General features: G+C 47.0%; 1 protein-coding gene across 8 annotated transcripts in view; it reads left to right on the top strand.

Annotated features, from left to right (window-relative positions):
- RALGPS1 (Ral GEF with PH domain and SH3 binding motif 1) overlaps positions 1–20,594 on the top strand; it is a 531,171-nt gene that overhangs the window by 448,856 nt on the left and 61,721 nt on the right. For all 8 annotated transcript variants that reach the window (XM_075324643.1, XM_075324647.1, XM_075324648.1 and 5 more), the window contains one exon: positions 9,847–9,914. In XM_075324643.1, coding sequence (XP_075180758.1) covers positions 9,847–9,914 — 68 coding nt within the window. The remainder of the gene's footprint in view (positions 1–9,846; positions 9,915–20,594) is intronic.

Consider the following 20,594-nt stretch of genomic DNA (forward strand, 5'->3'; position numbering starts at 1 on the left):
GTCTGGGTCTCCCATGACGGAACTATAAGAAAAAGAATTTACGGTAAGTAACAAAATTCTCTTTTTTTTTGGTTCTGTACGGGTTGCGGACTCTTTCTTATCTGCCTATCTTTTGGAGCCTTAGGGGCACTTTGCACACTACGACATCGCAAGTGCGATGTCGGTGGGGTCAAATTGAAAGTGACGCACTTCCGGCGTCGCTCTCGACATCGTAGTGTGTAAAGCATTTTTGATACGATTAACGAGCACAAAAGCGTCGTAATATTATCATCGGTGTAGCGTCGGTCATTTCCATGATTTGGTAAAGACCGATGTTACGATGTTGTTCCTCGTTCCTGCGGCAGCACACATCGCTGTGTGTGTAGCCGCAGGAGCGAGGAACATCTCCAACCTGTGACCCGGCCGGCTATGCGGAAGGAAGGAGGTGGACGGGATGTTTACATCCCGCTCATATCCACCCCTCCGCTTCTATTGGCCGCCTTCTGTGTGACGTCGCTATGACGCCGCACGACCCGCCCTCTTAGGAAGGAGGCGGTTCGCCGGCCAGAGCGACGTCGCAGGGCAGGTGAGTGCATGTGAAGCTGCCGTAGCGATAATGTTCGCTACGGCAGCTACTACAAGATATCGCAGCTGCGACGGGGGCGGGGACTAGCGCGCTCGGCATCGCAGCATCGGCTTGCGATGTCGTAGTGTGCAAAGTGCCCCTTACTCTCAGGTGCAGCTCTTTGTAATCACTCCCCTTCACTATAAAAAGTCACGTACCTTACCATCTGATGAAAGTTATAGAATCTCATCATTTTTATGCTGATCACTTTGGAAGGAGCAAGTCTCTGGAAGAAGCTGAGGAGTTATGACAATTGCAGCTGTGTTCTTTAGCTGCATTGGAGGAGCTTGGAGTTTTTCTTTTTGTGTTTATTTTCTCCTGTCAGTCTACGTACCCTTGTGTTATATTATTGTAGTAGTAAGGCTAGTGTTTTCTTTGGCCTTCTCACTAGTCTAAGTGTGTTCAGGAGAAATGAGGGCCTAGGAATGTGATCGGCAATGGGGGAAAGGATCCATATAGAGATGTTAGGGAGCGTAGGGATCAGCCTCAGGTGTTAGGCGGTGGCTCTCTTCCTAGCACCAGGGCCCACCATTATATCATGTTCCTGGTATACCATGTGCATTGGTGGAGCTCGCCATTGTGACGAACTAACACTAGGTGTCACCAGAAGCAACTAGTGACGGGGAAGTCAAACAAACCAGAGGTCAGTAGCCAGGAGGTCACGTATAGAGCACAGGGATGAAGCAAAGTCGAGGTCAGAGCACAAGCCAGAGGTCAGAAGCCAGGAAGTCACATAAGGTACAAAGGGAGGAAGCAGAGCCGAGGTGTCATTGCACAAGCCTTAGGTCAGACGCCAGGAAGTCAAGTTAGGTACACTTGGGAAAAGCGGAGACGAGGTCAGGGAACAAGCCGCAGGTCAAGAGCCGGGGAATAACGTCAGAGTCAGGGACACGGGATGTGAGGGGTAACAACACGTTCGGGTAGGAGGACAAGATCAAAGCACAAACGGAAGCCAAAGCATGTACTGCAGGAAGGAACTACGACTGGTGGCATTCCGGGTGAGGTTGCTCCGTAATGAAGCAGAGCAGTCACCCGAAACGAGGCGCCTGGAGAAGAGCCCCCTCCCAACACCAGCGCAGGAACCGAGGACAGGAAACCCACCCGTCCACCGGCGCAGAACACCAGCTCTGCTGGAGACTAGAGGACCACGGATCAGAACCATAACAGCCAGGAGTTCCCTTATACCTGACCGGACCCTGGTAGTCAGTGTGTGACACACTCCGGTGTATACAGATACATGCGGCTGATTTTAAAATCCCAATGCTTGATAAATCTTTGTAGCATTTGGATGAGAGTTGGTCAAATCTCATGCATTTATCTGCTACTGTATTGCGATTTGGTATCTTCATGTGCCAGTCCGTCCCGCACAATTATCCTCGGTTGTTTCATGTCTTAGAAGGTTTGGTGACAAATGCTGTAGCCATGATATCTTCCTCCGGAGTTGTCATCCAGCTGCCCTGTACTCCGGCATGACAAACCAGTCTTGTTTTTCCTTCCTATTTGGAGCGATCCCAGATATTATCTTATATGACATAATATCCACTTGTCTTATACCCAGGAGGGGGGATCATCAGTACAGTATACCCACATCTCAGACGGCAGCTGTAGCAGTACGAGTTTAACAGGTGCACGACAGATGACGCATTAATCCAGAGCAGCGTGTGCAGCTTCCTCTCCGGGGTACAATGTACGAGCGCACAGTAACTTTCTCCACATGCTGTAGCCGGTAAACATATTAAGATGTGATTACACTGGTTTCAGGCATGTTAGACATGAAAAGACCCTGTAATCTGCGTCCCATAGAGCCGTCTCCATATCGAGGAGAACCAGCAAATTTCAATTATTCCACTCAAAATTGTACCACACGTCTGCATTTTATGGTCTGTGCACAGACTGAAACTTCAGGACCGGCCACGGGTCTTCTGACCCAAGCTAACATCCTCTTGCCTAGGAGACTGTTAGTTCGGGTCAGAAGACATGGCATTTCATTCTGTACACAAACTGTAAAATGCAGGTGTGCCTAAATAAAGTAACAATATATATATAATATATATAAATAAGTAACAAATAACATACTAGAGGACCGCAGCAACAGACTACACAGGATTGTTTGTAGTCTGTAACCATGGAGACACAGGTGTGCTTAGAAACAATATACATGACACAGTAGATAGGTTTCCATACTATTTTACAGAGTTTCTTCTTTTTGTGCTGTAGAAGCATTGGAGAAGTAAAATCCAATTGTGTTGGATTTTAAGACCTGTTCGCACATAGAATTTTTGCTCCCTTCTTGTGTCCATTTTTTTTCAAGATGGGAAAAAACGAAGCATTTTACATCAGCAAATTGAATGCGATTTCTAAAATCTCATTCACATATCTTGTTCTTCATTAATATAAAAAAAAAGCTCCTGTGAACAATAGTGAAAGATTATAGGACGTCGTTGCCATACCCCATGTGTTTGTTTACGACGCTCCTAGTAACCTATTAATAGGAGGTTTTGTTGAAGTATTAGGCAAGCTTCTATCATGTAATTACAGGTTTCCCGCTCACTCCTGGATCCCGATTTCCTCTGACTCTTGTCCTGGATGATTCAGAGAGAACAGTTACATGTGGTTTGGGTTATAAGGACCTGGCCGTGTACGTCCACAGCCCCACAATGTGTACGTTATGTCTAAATGCACCTAATCCTGGCAAATTATGGGGTGGCTTTTATAAGCAATACCATTCAGGATTGTTCCAATAATGCATCCAATAGGGAAAAGTGAATTCAGCCTGACATCCATGGAAAACTCTGAATTATATTATTGCTCTCAATTTGCTTGTAATTTGGAAAGCAGGTGGTGGAAAATGACTGGAGGGCAAATTATATTTTACAGCATAAACTATTGGTACCATGAAGCAGAAAGGTGAGGACATTGTACGTAATGACTGGTTTTGTCAGTGATAAGTGTGTTTTACTATTGTTTTACATTTTGAACTCCTTTGGGTCTCCCATTTTAGTTTTAAAAGAAATGTGTCACAGAGTTTTGCACAAATTTCGCCAACTGTTATGGCAGCGTTGGGCGCTGTTCAGATTGCAGATTCTGACACTCCACCCAATGGTTTCTCTGGTGTCTGGGATCAACACAGGCAGACGCGAGTGTACACCTGCTGTCTGCTGATTCGTAGGCAGGCTAGCAAGAGTTAATCTCTGCTGGTCAGCTTGATCCTTTAGTCACATGTTTTGGGGAGGCCTATCACTTCTTCCCTCCTGTTTATGCTGGTGGATTCCTGCTACCCATGCCAGCTATAGTTTACTTTATGTTGGTCTGTGAGTTGTGGTTTCCCAGACTGGGGAAAGTTGTGCTTATTGCTTGGTGCAGGTATGGAGTTACCCCAGTTGTTTTTTTTTACTTCCTTCCTGTTCTTCTTTTTCCTCCTTAATTTCTTATTGTCTTATCGTGTGTGTGTGTGTGTGTGTGTGTGTGTGTGTGTGTGTGCACGTGTGCGCGCTGTGTGACAGTTTTGGTTTTCCCTTCTCTGTCTTTATCTGTAGGTTTCATCACACTCCGGTCCCGTCCCTCCCTGGGGGAAGGGGAATCAGATCAGGACTGGTCAGGAGCAGGGCTAAGAAGGAGACTCCGGAATCTTCACCATCAGGAGTATCCCTGAGATTAGGAATAGCATAGGGCCTCCTAGCTTAAGGGATGGCTAAGGAGCCCCGGTTCCCCGCTATCCCATAGCCATCGTGACAATGTTAGAATGATTTTATAACTGAAACCAGTTGTATGGTCCCAGTACAACGATAAAAATAATACCAGTTTTGTGGTAATCTAATGGTCTGAGACATCATTTGCAAATTAGCCAAGAGGTACATTAGGGTGTGTCAATGCAGCCCTCCTCCTCCACCTCTTACGCACTTTGTCTCTAAAGTGTACATATCTTCAAAAATCGGTATTTGGATTACTACAAGACCGGTTATCATTTTTATTGTGATCTTGTGGCTTATACAGTCATACCACTAGTTCAGTAGTAAAATCGTCCAGACAGTTTCCCTTTAAAGGGGTTGTATGAGATGCTCTTATGGCCATGGACTGTATCCTATATTGCAGCTCTGTATACTACTGGAGGTGTGGATGTGTAATTCTTCTTTTCCCCTGCGGTGGTGCTGTTGGGAAACAAAACACTTGCTGCATGGGTTACTCATGAAATGGTGTTTGATCAGATTATTATGGCGTGATGTCACTAGTGTTTTCCATCCTTGTGATATTTATGACGGTTCTGGGATCTTAGCGCCACATTAACTTGTGAGGCTCTGTCTATTAAATGTATTTGCTGTCTGTTGGTGCAGCAAGGGTTAATGTGAGTTTCCCTGCTAGCAGCTCCTGATTAATTCACCTCACGGTGCAGTCTTTTTGTGACCACTTGCATGTCCTTTAAATAGTCACACGATCCCTCACCTGATGCTGGAAATAGAATCTCATCTTTCTGTTCTGACCACAGTGATTGTTGTTTGGAGTTGTGTTGTCTGCAGCCTTGGTCTCTGGCTGCAGCTGAGTAGTTTGTGTTATGATCCTTTTGTCGTTGTTACACTGTCTGTTTACCTACCCTTGTGTTTTACTATTGCAGTGGTGGGACTAGTTCTCTTGCCGGCCTTCTCACTAGCCAGGGTGAGTGCAGGGCAAGCGAGGGCCTAGGCACGTGATTGGCGACGAAGCTAAAGAGCCCGTATAAGAACGTTAGGGAGTGCAGGGATCAGCCTCAGGTGAGTGCAGGAGGCGCTCGTTGGGGTTCCCTTGTGCCTGGTGGGACCCCGATAGTCACAGAGTGACAAGGGACTAATAGATTAGCCAAAATAAGTGACCAAAGCCAAGAGTAAACAGGAGTATTCCCTTGCTTAGGACTCCCTCCTGGTGACTAGAGTTGGAGCTGCGTCCAGCTTAACTTTGGACTGATGTCTGCCTAGCAATTACATTTTCCAATTATAGATATTATAGCTATTTTTTTTTCACTTGAACTGTATGCATAGATAACATTAAACCCATATATAAGTGAGCACACTACACTTGCTGAGTGATGGGATTGCGGGCCGCAGGACAATGGGATAAACCGCACCGCTCTGCCTCTCTGAAATTCCCTGGTGCATAGTTGTGTTTCCACGCTCTGAAACGATCGGCCGTTTATAGACGGAATCCGCTCCTTAACATATCTGCAAGCCGAGTCCTGTCCTCTGAAATACCAGGAGCTGTCCTGTGCGCACAGCTGAGTATGGCCCTGGTGCCAGGCACTTCCCCATAGGTCACACATGCTTCACAGCCTCTGCCGCTCTCCTCGGACACCCGAGCGCTGGCGGTAATTCATTACTTTTATAGTTTAGTGTCCTAATGGCTTCTCCAGGTTAATATAGATTTTATCGCTAACAATCAATCGTCTTTGCAGCTGTTGCAAAAGTACAATTCCCAGCGTGACGGCGCTAGACATGCACCTTCCAGACACATCAGCTCATCTTCTCCTTGGTTTTCCTAGTCGCTTTGCTAACAGTATGGTGTATATTATGTGACTTGTAGCTATAGTTATATTTTACATCAATCCAAAACTAATATTTTCAAATTACAAATTCCCTTTAAAAAAAGCTTCTTTTTATACTTCTGGAGGATTTGTTTGTTTTTTTACATTCCTCAGTTATGCCTCCTAGAAATGTATAAATTATCAACTGGGCGCTACTAATTGGAGGTGCGTCCATAAACAGTGGCCAATCAATGCTGCCAGTATCAGACTGTGTAGTAAACCCTCTTGAAAAGAAGCATGTTAGCGCCCATTTTTTTTATTTATATATATATATATATATATATATATATATATATATAGATAGAGGGATAGATAGATAGATCTCTCCTTCACCTCCCACATACAATCTCTGGCCCGCTCCTGCCGCTTGCACCTCAAGAACATCTCTAGAATCCGCCCCTTTCTCACAATGGAAGCGACAAAAAACCCTCACCGTGGCCCTGCTCCACTCCCGACTTGACTACTGTAAAGGCCCAGTCACACACAACGACTTACCCGCGATCCCGACAACAATACGACCTGATAGGGATCGCTGGTAAGTCGCTGGCGCTGGAAGGTCGCTGGTGAGATGTCATCCAGTCAGACCTTACCAACGACACAGTAACAATGAGCGACGGGCGTTGGGACCCTGTTAGGAGGACGTTGGTAGGTGTCAAACACAGCGAAAATGGTCCAGACCATTCGGCAACGACTAGCGATCTCACAGCAGGGGCTGATTGCTGGTAGGTGTCACACACAACGAGATCGCTGGCGAGATCGTTACTGCGTCACAGAAACTGTGACTCAGCAACAATCTCATTGGCGATCTCGCTGCGTGTGACAGGGCCATAACTTTCTATTAATTGGTCTCCCCCTAACTAGACTCTCTCCTCTACAGTCCATCCTTAATGCAGCAGCCAGGGTCACCTATCTGGCTAACCGCTACTCGGATGCCTCTGCTCTGTGCCAGTCATTGCACTGGCTGCCCATATATTATAGGATCCAATTCAAACTGCTTGTTCTCACCCACAAAGCTCTCCACAGTGCGGCACCCCCTACATCTCCACCCTCCTCTCTGTCTATCACCACAAAGCTCTCCACAGTGCAGCACCCCCTACATCTCCACCCTCCTCTCTGTCTATCACCACAAAGCTCTCCACAGTGCGGCACCCCCTACATCTCCACCCTCATCTCTATCACCACAAAGCTCTCCACAGTGCGGCACCCCCTACATCTCCACCCTCCTCTCAGTCTATCACCTCCCCGTCTTCTCCACAGTGCTGCACCCCCTACATCTCCACCCTCCTCTCTGTCTATCACCACAAAGCTCTCCACAGTGCGGCACCCCCTACATCTCCACCCTCCTCTCTGTCTATCACCTCCCCGTCTTCTCCACAGTTCTGCACCCCCTACATCTCCTCCCTCCTCTCTGTCTATCACCACAAAGCTCTCCACAGTGCTGCACCCCCCCTACATCTCCACCCTCCTCTCTGTCTATCACCACAAAGCTCTCCACAGTGCGGCACCCCCCTACATCTCCACCCTCCTCTCAGTCTATCACCTCCCCGTCTTCTCCACAGTGCGGCACCCCCTACATCTCCACCCTCCTCTCTGTCTATCACCTCCCCGTCTTCTCCACAGTTCTGCACCACCCTACATCTCCTCCCTCCTCTCTGTCTATCACCACAAAGCTCTCCACAGTGCGGCACCCCCTACATCTCCTCCCTCATCTCTGTCTATCACCACAAAGCTCTCCACAGTGCAGCACCCCCTACATCTCCACCCTCCTCTCTGTCACCACAAAGCTCTCCACAGTGCAGCACCCCCTACATCTCCTCCCTCGTCTCTGTCTATCACCACAAAGCTCTCCACAGTGCGGCACCCCCTACATCTCCACCCTCCTCTCTGTCTATCACCTCCCCATTTTCTCAACAGTTCTGCACCCCCCTATCTCTCCGCCCTCATCTCTGTCTATCACCCCAACCGTTCTCTACGCTCTGCAAATGACTTTCGACTAACATCCACACTAATTCGAACCTCCCACTCCTGGATCCAAGACTTCTTCCGAGCTGCACCAATCCTCTGGAACGCTCTACCCCAAGAAGCTAGGATGAATCAAAACTTACTCAGCTTCAGACTCACCCTAAAAACTCATCTTTTTAGGACGGCCTATCACACTCCCTAGCCAAACTAAATTCACCTAGTCCCTCCAAGCCTTCTCAGAACATAACCCCACGTCAAACTCCATGGCACCCAAATGCATCTCAAGGCTCTGGCTGACTGGTCCAGGAAGCCATTATCTATCCCCTATTTCCTTGAGATGGCTGGATTGTCATTGTAAATAAGCACTTGTACCTTGTCCCCCATATCTCATTGTAGATTGTAAGCTCTCACGAGCAAGGTTGTCTTTTTTTTCCCTCTAATTATTGTATTTTCTATAACTGTTACTTGTTTGTCTATGATCCTCCTGAATTGTAAAGCGCTGCGGAATATGTTGGCGCTATAGAAATAAAGATTATTATTATGATTTCCAGGAGAAATAACAGTAAGGACGGTAATGAGGAAAAAATTCTCCAGAACTTTTATTTTAGGAGAATGCAAGTATTTAGTAACTTAGATTAGTGAAGTGTCACGATGACTATGGGATAGCAGGTAACCGGGGCTCCTAAGCTGTCTCTCAAGCTTAGGTGGGTCCTATGCCATCTCTAATCTCAGGGATACTTTTGATGGTGGAGACGCGTGAGTCTCCTTCCAGTCCTGATCTAATTCCCCCCGGGGAGGGATGGGACAGGGGTGTGATGAAACCCACAAAAGACAGACAAGATAAAACTAAAACTCAGTCACACGGCACACATAGGATAAGACATTAAGCGAATCAGGAGGAAAAACAGGAGCAAGAAGGAAGCTACAAAACAGGGGGTAAACTTCACAACTGCAAAAAGCAAAGAGCACAACTTTCATCAGACAGTCTGGGACACCACACCTCACAGATCAACATAGAACAAACTATAGCTGGCATGGGTGGAAGGTTTCAACCAGCATAAATGATGATTTCTTTTTCCCTGAAGAAGGAGACGGTCCTTGTCTCTGAAACGCGTTTGCTGAAATAAAAAAGAAAATCTTTTCATTATCCTGATACCAGTGGTTTTTTAGCACGGCATATACCCGTTTTCCTCTATGCACTAATTTTAACCAGCATAAATAGGAGGCGAGCAGATGTGATAGGCCTCTCCACAACATGTGACCAAAGGAGCAACCAGACGGTAGAGATTAACTCTTGCTAGCCTACCTATGAATCGGCACACAGTATGTCTGCGTCCGAGTCTGCCTGTGTTGATCTCCGACACCAGAGAAACCATTAGGCGCAGTGTCAGAATCTGCAATCTGAACAGTGCCCAACTCCACCATGACAGCCGGCGAAGTTTGTGCAAAGCCCCGTGTGACAGCAGGAGAAGAAACCGGTCAGGTCCTCTTTAAATCTTCTGCTGTCAATACTAGGGGGAGCTCCCTGCATGGGGAGCAATGGCGCAGTAATAATTTGTGAGCGCCCCCTTGTGGTGAAAATAGAATTTCAATATTTAGCTCTTTTACGGCTGTAAATGGTATCCTGGTGAGGTGAAATAATAAAATATTACAGACCATCATACAATATTAACGCCTTCAGTTTGTGATTCTGTCTATTCTTCTATATCACCATTTTTCGCTTGTCTTTTAGACTTTCCTTAAGGATCGAGCCAGGAAACAGTTCTCCTCGTCTGGTCTCCTCCAAGGAAGATCTCGCAGGTATGACTTTTCTATAAACCATACTTTCCCTAAGGGATAGTTACATGTTTAATATTTTCTCTACAATGTAACGGCCCCCAACAATGGCACAAACATTCTTGATATACTGAGCATCATTGACATAACAGAAGAAAAATCGTGCTAGCGAGTAAGAAAGACAGAAAAACAGTCTTGCAGTGATACCTTTTAATAGCTAAAGAAAATACCAGAAGAATTCAGACATTGTTCACAACTATTCCAATTTTCCGTATGGAGAGGATTTTTTTTTTCCTTTTTGTAAACCACAGGAACCAAATAAAAGTATTTTTTATGGATGGTCAAACAAGATGGAGATGGTTTTTACAGATTCTCGGCACATGTGCATTCACTTTCTTAAGCAAAACAAAAGGACTTTTAGACATTTCTGGAAGAAAAAAAAAACCCCTCATGTTTCACGGAAACCTCCTGTGCGGTGTTTATCCTAAATAAGACGTCTTCTCTTTTTAGTATGTGGGAGACGTTATAAGTGAGCTTTGTGTGGACTCGGGGGAGGGAGAGATGAGCAGGGGAAGATATTAGTATACTAAAAACGCACAAAATTCCTACTAATTCAGCACTGATGAGCCACTGATAAAATATGCTGGATTATGTGAGAAAAAAACCCTCATGATTTATTCTAATGTTACCACGTCCGCTCCGTCTTGTGAGGTGCCATAATTTTTTTTTACGTTTGTGGTTTTGTGCAAGTTCTGGGCCACTTGGTAATGGGTTTTACTATAATAGGAGTCATTTACTGTTTTGTGTGATTATATCTGTGATGCTCGTCACAAGGTGGCGCTAAACACTACTTGCGTGAATGGAATGGAGAGGTAACAGACAAGCCGAGGTCAGAAGCCAAGAGGTAGCGACACGACACTGGGAAAAGACAGGGACGAGGTCAAGATACAAGCCGAGGTCAGAAGCCAGGAGGTAGCGACAGGACACTGGGAAAAGACAGGGACGAGGTCAAGATACAAGCCGAGGTCAGAAGCTAGGAGATAGCAACAGAATACTGAGAAAAGACCGAGACGAGGTCAAGATACAAGCTGAGGTCAGAAGCCAGGAGGTAGCAACAGGACACTGGGAGAAGACAGGGACGAGGTCAAGATACAAGCAGAGGTCAGAAGCCAGGAGGTAGCGACAAGACACCGGGAGAAGGCAGGGAAGAGGTCAAGATACAAGCCGAGGTCAGAAGCCAGGAGGTAGCAACAGGACACTGGGAGAAGACAGGGACAAGGTCAAGATACAAGCAGAGGTCAGAAGCCAGGAGATAGCAACAGGACACCGGGGGAAGACAGGGAAGAGGTCAAGATACAAGCCGAGGTCAGAAGCCAGGAGGTAGCAACAGGACACTGGGAGAAGACAGGGATGAGGTCAAGATACAAGCAGAGGTCAGAAGCCAGGAGGTAGCAACAGGACACCGGGGGAAGACAGGGAAGAGGTCAAGATACAAGCCGAGGTCAGAAGCCAGGAGGTAGCGACAGGACACCGAGGGAAGACAGAGAAGAGGTCAAGATAGAAGCCGAGGGTCAGGATTTCAGGAGATAGCGACAGAACACTGGGAGCGGACAAAGACAAGGTCCAGATACAAGCAGAGGGTCAGGATTCCAGGAGAGTATGTACAGCATACAGGGAGAAGGTGGGGACGTGGTCAGGAGGAGAACCAAGGTCAGAAGCCGGAAGGTAACGACAAGAAGAGGGAGACAGGCAGCGAATAGTAAGCATCAGTCGAGAGCCAAGGTCAGATCACTAAACACTACAGGAGCTGAGAGAACTACTGTAACCAGAAAGTATGACTGGCAATGTTCTGGACGAGCATGCTCCCTAATGAAGCAGAGCAAATCACCCGGAACGAGGAGCAGGCACCTCCCAAGACCAGTGTAGAACCCAGAGCAGAGAGTCAACCCGTCCTGAGGTGATAAAAGACAAACAGCAGAGCATCCAACCTGCAAAAGGCTCTGCATGATGGAACAGCAAGAACAGGCTCAGCAGGAGAGCATGGCAGAACATATCAACACAAGATGCTCTGCGCATCAGAACCGTGACAATATCCTAATGATAAGCTCTGGGGGATGTAGGAAATTCAATTGCACATCATTTACTTGTCCACTTTAGACCAAATATTTTTTTTTTTTAGGATGAGCTGATTCCAGAATGCCTTTGATAGATAAGTGTATGATTTCCCTACAGCGCCCCCAGAGGAAAAATGGAACATAACACAGTCCTAATTGAAATGACTGCGCTCTCTATGTAATCCACAGATTGCTGGCTCTTCCAGTGTGAGATTTTCACTTGTAACATAAATTCATGTGTTGATCACCGATGTTGTAAAAGCTAAAATCCAAGTTATGAGGATATCACCCCCAGGATACCGCAACCTTAAATATTACGACTCATAAATGTTAATCTCCGCATGGATAATGTTATATGGAAAGGCAAGTTCTAACACACAAAGGGTCCTCCGGAGAAGGTTTATGACGTCTCCGTGATCATTTTTCCATTCTGCTTTCCATGTAATAAGGAAAGGGTTAAATCAATAAAGCAAAAACCGCTAATGTGGATGGAGATCTGTGACTTCATGGTTGTGGTATGCAGGAGCCTAAACTTGTCCTTGGAATGGAAAAAAACAATAATGGGAGCAACACATTTTGGGATCCAAGTTCCAAATATCAGACAGTTGTAGCAAGGCAACGTGCTTTGTTGTGGACATGATAGAGCACAGAGCGCTGCTACGGTCGCTGGCGCGTCGAGCAATCTTCAGAGGTCTCTGTCACTTTGGAATTATTTCGAAATTTATTTTTGTGAAAATAAAAGTTTTTGTCCTCAAGTTCATAACTTTCCTCCAGGTCAGGAGTGCATGGCTCTTCCTAGAGGAATCAGACTTGGGATGTAAGACGTAGCAATAGAAAAATGTGAGAAAGCAGAACTTTAAAGCGTAATCGGCATTTTAATTTTTCTTTCATAAATCAATAGTACACATGAAAATAAGCAACTGCATAATGTATCTTATCAGAGAAATCTGTGTCTTTCTCTGCAGGAATTGATCAGTCAGTATCAAAATCCTCAATTCTGAGGCTAAATCTGTATTAAGTGAAGACTTTCCCATTATTGAGATAGGAGATGGCAGTTGGTGCTGATGAGATTCTATGTAGATAGAGGAGGGGGCGGAGCTATGCCTCTAGCTCCTCCTTTTCTCCCATCATAGAATCTCATCAGTAACAACTGCTATCTCAGTAATGGGGAAGTCTTCACTGAATACAGAGCTAACCTCAGAATTGAGGATTTTGATAATGACTGATCAATTCTGGCAGAGAAAGACACACATTTCTCTGATAAGATATATTACAAAGCTGCTTATTTTCTTGTGTACCATTGATTTATGAAATAATTAAAATGACGGTTGTGCTTTAATGAGGGCTTTCCTACGTGCTTTTATTTCAGCTGATAATTGAAATTGTTGGAAAATAGTTATTCAGCTGTAGATGTGTATTATATTATTGCATGATGTCATTTCTTTTCTTTTTGATTGCTGAAAATGTACAGTTTCTTCCCATACTAGCTAACTGGGCTCTTCCTGATGTGGTGTAAGAAATGTGCTCTGAGACAGTCAGATGTCTCCTCTGGTGCTCCTCTGTCCCCTGGTGCTCCTCTCTCCCCTGATGCTCCTCTCTCCCCTGCTGCTTCCCTGTCCCCTGGTGCTCCTCTCTCCCCTGGTGCTCCTCTGTACCCTGGTGCTCCTCTGTACCCTGGTGCTGCTCTCTCCCCTGGTGCTTCCCTCTCACCTGGTGCTCCTCTGTGCCCTGCTGCTGCCCTCTCCCGTGTTGCTCTTCTCTCCCCTGGTGCTGCCCTCTCCCCTGGTGCTCCTCTCTCTCCTGGTGCTGCCCTCTCACCTGGTGCTCCTCTGTACCCTGGTGCTTCTCTCTCCCCTGGTGCTTCTCTCTCCCCTGGTGCTCCACTTTCCCCTGGTGCTTCTCTCTCCCCTGGTGCTTCTCTCTCCCCTGGTGCTCCTCTCTCCCCTGGTGCTCCTCTCTCTCCCCTGGTGCTTCTCTCTCCCCTGGTGCTCCTCTCTCCCCTGGTGCTCCTCTCTCCCCTGGTGCTTCTCTCTCCCCTGGTGCTCCACTTTCCCCTGGTGCTCCTCTCTCCCCTGGTGCTCCTCTCTCCCCTGGTGCTTCTCTCTCCCCTGGTGCTCCACTTTCCCCTTGTGCTTCTCTCTCCCCTGGTGCTTGTCTCTCCCCTGGTGCTTGTCTCTCCCCTGGTGCTTGTCTCTCCCCTGGTGATCCTCTCTCCCCTGGTGATCCTCTCTCCCCTGGTGCTGCCCTCTCCCCTGGTGCTTCTCTCTCCCCTGGTGCTCCACTTTCCCCTGGTGCTCCTCTCTCCCCTGGTGCTTCTCTCTCCCCTGGTGCTCCACTTTCCCCTGGTGCTTTTCTCTCCCCTGGTGCTTCTCTCTCCCCTGGTGCTCCTCTCTTCCCTGGTGCTTCTCTCTCCCCTGGTGATCCTCTCTCCCCTGGTGATCCTCTCTCCCCCGGTGCTGCCCTCTCCCCCGGTGCTGCCCTCTCCCCCGGAGCTGCCCTCTCCCCCGGTGCTCCTCTATCCTCTGGTGCTTCTCTGTCCCCTGGTGCTCCTCTGTCCTCTGGTGCTCCTCTGTCCCCTGGTGCTGCTCTCTCCCCTGGTGCTTCTCTCTCCCCTGGTGCTCCTCTCTCCCCTGGTGCTCCTCTGTCCCCTGGTGCTGCCCTCTCCCCTGGTGCTGCTCTCTCCCCTGGTGCTGCTCTCTCCCCTGGTGCTCCTCTGTCCCCTGTTGCTGCTCTCTCCCCTGGTGCTCCTCTGTCCCCTGCTGCTGCCCTCTCCCCTGGTGCTCCTCTGTCCCCTGGTGCTGCTCTCTCCCCTGGTGCTCCTCTGTCCCCTGGTACTGCCCTGTCCCCTGGTGCTCCTCTCTTCTGTGGTGCTGCCCTCTCCCCTGGTGCTGCTCTCTCCCCTGCTGCTGCCCTCTCCCCTGTAATCATGGAAACATTGGATGAGAAGCTGCAGCTGCATCCCCCTCCTCCCTGTCTAATATTTACAGGTTTACACTAGATATAATTAGGTGACCGAGTTCTGAACAGAGACTAAGTGCTTACAGACACAAGAAAGAGAGAGACCGGGTACTGATAGGGGCATTATATTTTATTTGATGGTTTGCCCTTTCTATAGGCCATCGGTGGGGGCCTAAATCTCTAGACCACTGCCAAATCAACTGTTTAATAGAGCAGCAGTGCTCCAGCTATTGGCATATCCCCTTCATTACAAGGCACAGCTCTATAATTTTAGTATGCCTGGTATTGCACATTAGTCACATTTGCTGTAGAAGGTCTGAGCTCGTCAGCTGGGGGTGTCAAGAGTCCATCCTCTATGATGTTACCAACCGAAGAATCACTTTTACTGTAAATCTGAAGAAAGTTTTTAAAAATGGTGAGAAAATCTGTGCGCTCCGAGCCGTTGTCACCGTCCTCGCCCCACCCTTCCTGGCAGCTCATATAAAGTGCAATCCCTTCTCCCAATATAAAGGGAATTTAAAAAATGTTTTTCACCCTAAAGCATGATGGGAGTGACAATAAAAAAAACTATTTAGTAAACATTAATTTCCCTACTGATTTATCAGTAATCTTTATTAGGATGGGCGGTGACACGAGCCGCTCTGTGACTTGCAACCCTGAACTTTGCACCGTTTGTAGATGGACTCATTACAATGGATGATTTTGTCTAGCGGTGACCACAGAGATGGCCATAATTATAGAGGAGCCATCGTTACCACTAACCTCCTCTCGGTAAACAGCCCACCGCAGGAAGGCTAATGGGGTGTCAGACAGCTGGCCACATGGTCAGATCCGTGTACGTATGGCGTCAGTGGGCAGTCGTCCCACCCAAATCCATCCCCAGACTTCTGCAAAGGACTAAACCCCAAATTAGTGCTCCTCAAATATTTAATAGTAATGATTGAGTAGTATGATCTTTTTTTATGCTTGTGTGTGAGATCTCTGGCACTGGTGGTCCTCAGAGCTTTTTTTGCATGTCACAATATTTTCCTGACTAGCAGTTTCTGCCGATCGTCTGTCTTCTTCATAGACATTTTTGCTAGGTCCTGATGTAGAGATATATGTAAGTAATTCTCGTAAATACCGGTGGACATTTACAACAGTAGGTTTATGGGCTTCAGATAGCAAGGAGTTGAGAACTCAGGAGAAAAATAACCACCACTGATCACGTCTGTATAAATCAGTGGTAATAGTTACCATGAAAATATATCTGTGAAATGAACCCACAATCTGGATTTTACACGAGTGATCTCTTAGGGATAATGTATATCATCCAGAGAGAAACAGTAAGTTTTGGGATCAAAAAGGGAGAAGATTCACTATATATTTTCCACCTATACAGTTGGGATGTTTTCCTCTAGTACAGAGGTGAAATGTTTTCTGATCCGACGGGTCGCACTGTCAGATTGCACAACCTCAAAGGGAGACATATGGTGGTAAGCTCTCCATAGATGTCTGAGAGGTGAGGTGTCCACTTCTGAAGTCCATCATACACTCTCCATAGATGCCTGAGAGGTGAGGTGTCCACTTCTGAAGTCCATCATACACTCTCCATAGATGCCTGAGAGGTGAGGTGTCCACTTCTGAAGTCCATCATACATTCTCCATAGATGCCTGAGAGGTGAGGTGTCCACTTCTGAAGTCCATCATACACTCTCCATAGATATCTGAGAGGTGAGGTGTCCACTTCTGAAGTCCATCATACACTCTCCATAGATGCCTGAGAGGAGAGGTGTCCACTTCTGAAGTCCATCATACATTCTCCATAGATGCCTGAGAGGTGAGGTGTCCACTTCTGAAGTCCATCATACACTCTCCATAGATATCTGAGAGGTGAGGTGTCCACTTCTGAAATCCATCATACACTCTCCATAGATACAACAAAGAGCCAGCACCAATGTGCACTAAGGCATCAAATATTCCAAACTGCATTATAAAAAAATTTTTTTTTTTTTTTTTTTTTTGAGATTTTTGGCAAAAAATTGCAATTTCTTGAGCTGCTTCGCCACGTCACGGCAAATCTCATTTGAAGCAGTCCTACACTAAAATATTTTTATAAAATGTGCCATGCGGCCTCACACATGAATAACAGAACTGCTCTCAGCAGCACTAACCTGGTCTATTGCAGTCCCGTACCCATGACTGAGTCACGGTTGTGGGCGGGACAGGTCCAAGCAAATGCTGCATAAAGTATATATATAGCCTGTGGACAAAGCCTGATGACCCAATGTGAACAGTCACCAAACGCCAAAATCTATACAGATGGAATACATCCCAAATTGGGGTGCGTAGCAAGGTGGAGGTCAACTCTCCATAGATGTCTGAGAGGTGAGGTGTCCACTTCTGAAGTCCATCATACACTCTCCATAGATGCCTGAGAGGTGAGGTGTCCACTTCTGAAGTCCATCATACACTCTCCATAGATGCCTGAGAGGTGAGGGGTCCACTTCTGAAGTCCATCATACACTCTCCATAGATGCCTGAGAGGTGAGGGGTCCACTTCTGAAGTCCATCATACACTCTCCATAGATGCCTGAGAGGTGAGGGGTCCACTTCTGAAGTCCATCATACACTCTCCATAGATGCCTGAGAGGTGAGGTGTCCACTTCTGAAGTCCATCATACACTCTCCATAGATGCCTGAGAGGTGAGGTGTCCACTTCTGAAGTCCATCATACACTCTCCATAGATGTCTGAGAGGTGAGGTGTCCACTTCTGAAGTCCATCATACACTCTCCATAGATGCCTGAGAGGTGAGGTGTCCACTTCTGAAGTCCATCATACACTCTCCATAGATATCTGAGAGGTGAGGTGTCCACTTCTGAAGTCCATCATACATTCTCCATAGATGCCTGAGAGGTGAGGTGTCCACTTCTGAAGTCCATCATACACTCTCCATAGATGCCTGAGAGGTGAGGTGTCCACTTCTGAAGTCCATCATACACTCTCCATAGATATCTGAGAGGTGAGGTGTCCACTTCTGATGTCCATCATACACTCTCCATAGATATCTGAGAGGTGAGGTGTCCACTTCTGAAGTCCATCATACACTCTCCATAGATGCCTGAGAGGTGAGGGGTCCACTTCTGAAGTCCATCATACACTCTCCATAGATGCCTGAGAGGTGAGTGGTCCACTTCTGAAGTCCATCATACACTCTCCATAGATGCCTGAGAGGTGAGGTGTCCACTTCTGAAGTCCATCATACACTCTCCATAGATGCCTGAGAGGTGAGGTGTCCACTTCTGAAGTCCATCATACACTCTCCATAGATGTCTGAGAGGTGAGGTGTCCACTTCTGAAGTCCATCATACACTCTCCATAGATGCCTGAGAGGTGAGGTGTCCACTTCTGAAGTCCATCATACACTCTCCATAGATGCCTGAGAGGTGAGGGGTCCACTTCTGAAGTCCATCATACACTCTCCATAGATATCTGAGAGGTGAGGTGTCCACTTCTGATGTCCATCATACACTCTCCATAGATATCTGAGAGGTGAGGTGTCCACTTCTGAAGTCCATCATACACTCTCCATAGATGCCTGAGAGGTGAGGTGTCCACTTCTGAAGTCCATCATACATTCTCCATAGATGCCTGAGAGGTGAGGTGTCCACTTCTGAAGTCCATCATACACTCTCCATAGATATCTGAGAGGTGAGGTGTCCACTTCTGAAATCCATCATACACTCTCCATAGATGTCTGAGAGGTGAGGTGTCCACTTCTGAAGTCCATCATACACTCTCCATAGATGCCTGAGAGGTGAGGTGTCCACTTCTGAAGTCCGTCATACACTCTCCATAGATGCCTGAGAGGTGAGGGGTCCACTTCTGAAGTCCATCATACACTCTCCATAGATGCCTGAGAGGTGAGGGGTCCACTTCTGAAGTCCATCATACACTCTCCATAGATGCCTGAGAGGTGAGGGGTCCACTTCTGAAGTCCATCATACACTCTCCATAGATATCTGAGAGGTGAGGTGTCCACTTCTGAAGTCCATCATACACTCTCCATAGATATCTGAGAGGTGAGGTGTCCACTTCTGAAATCCATCATACACTCTCCATAGATACAACAAAGAGCCAGCACCAATGTGCACTAAGGCATCAAATATTCCAAACTGCATTATAAAAAAATTTTTTTTTTTTTTTTTTTTTTGAGATTTTTGGCAAAAAATTGCAATTTCTTGAGCTGCTTCGCCACGTCACGGCAAATCTCATTTGAAGCAGTCCTACACTAAAATATTTTTATAAAATGTGCCATGCGGCCTCACACATGAATAACAGAACTGCTCTCAGCAGCACTCACCTGGTCTATTGCAGTCCCGTACCCATGACTGAGTCACGGTTGTGGGCGGGACAGGTCCAAGCAAATGCTGCATAAAGTATATATATAGCCTGTGGACAAAGCCTGATGACCCAATGTGAACAGTCACCAAACGCCAAAATCTATACAGATGGAATACATCCCAAATTGGGGTGCGTAGCAAGGTGGAGGTCAACTCTCCATAGATGTCTGAGAGGTGAGGTGTCCACTTCTGAAGTCCATCATACACTCTCCATAGATGCCTGAGAGGTGAGGTGTCCACTTCTGAAGTCCATCATACACTCTCCATAGATGCCTGAGAGGTGAGGGGTCCACTTCTGAAGTCCATCATACACTCTCCATAGATGCCTGAGAGGTGAGGGGTCCACTTCTGAAGTCCATCATACACTCTCCATAGATGCCTGAGAGGTGAGGTGTCCACTTCTGAAGTCCATCATACACTCTCCATAGATGCCTGAGAGGTGAGGGGTCCACTTCTGAAGTCCATCATACACTCTCCATAGATATCTGAGAGGTGAGGTGTCCACTTCTGAAGTCCATCATACACTCTCCATAGATGCCTGAGAGGTGAGGGGTCCACTTCTGAAGTCCATCATACACTCTCCATAGATATCTGAGAGGTGAGGTGTCCACTTCTGAAGTCCATCATACACTCTCCATAGATGTCTGAGAGGTGAGATGTCCACTTCTGAAGTCCATCATACACTCTCCATAGATGCCTGAGAGGTGAGGTGTCCACTTCTGAAGTCCATCATACACTCTCCATAGATGCCTGAGAGGTGAGGTGTCCACTTCTGAAGTCCATCATACACTCTCCATAGATGCCTGAGAGGTGAGGTGTCCACTTCTGAAGTCCATCATACACTCTCCATAGATGCCTGAGAGGTGAGGTGTCCACTTCTGAAGTCCATCATACACTCTCCATAGATGCCTGAGAGGTGAGGGGTCCACTTCTGAAGTCCATCATACACTCTCCATAGATGCCTGAGAGGTGAGGGGTCCACTTCTGAAGTCCATCATACACTCTCCATAGATATCTGAGAGGCGAGGTGTCCACTTCTGAAGTCCATCATACACTCTCCATAGATGCCTGAGAGGTGAGGGGTCCACTTCTGAAGTCCATCATACACTCTCCATAGATGCCTGAGAGGAGAGGTGTCCACTTCTGAAGTGCATCATACACTCTCCATAGATATCTGAGAGGTGAGATGTCCACTTCTGAAGTCCATCATACACTCTCCATAGATATCTGAGAGGTGAGGTGTCCACT

The sequence above is a fragment of the Anomaloglossus baeobatrachus genome, chromosome 9 (assembly GCF_048569485.1).
Source record: "Anomaloglossus baeobatrachus isolate aAnoBae1 chromosome 9, aAnoBae1.hap1, whole genome shotgun sequence".
Classification (NCBI taxonomy): domain Eukaryota; kingdom Metazoa; phylum Chordata; class Amphibia; order Anura; family Aromobatidae; genus Anomaloglossus; species Anomaloglossus baeobatrachus.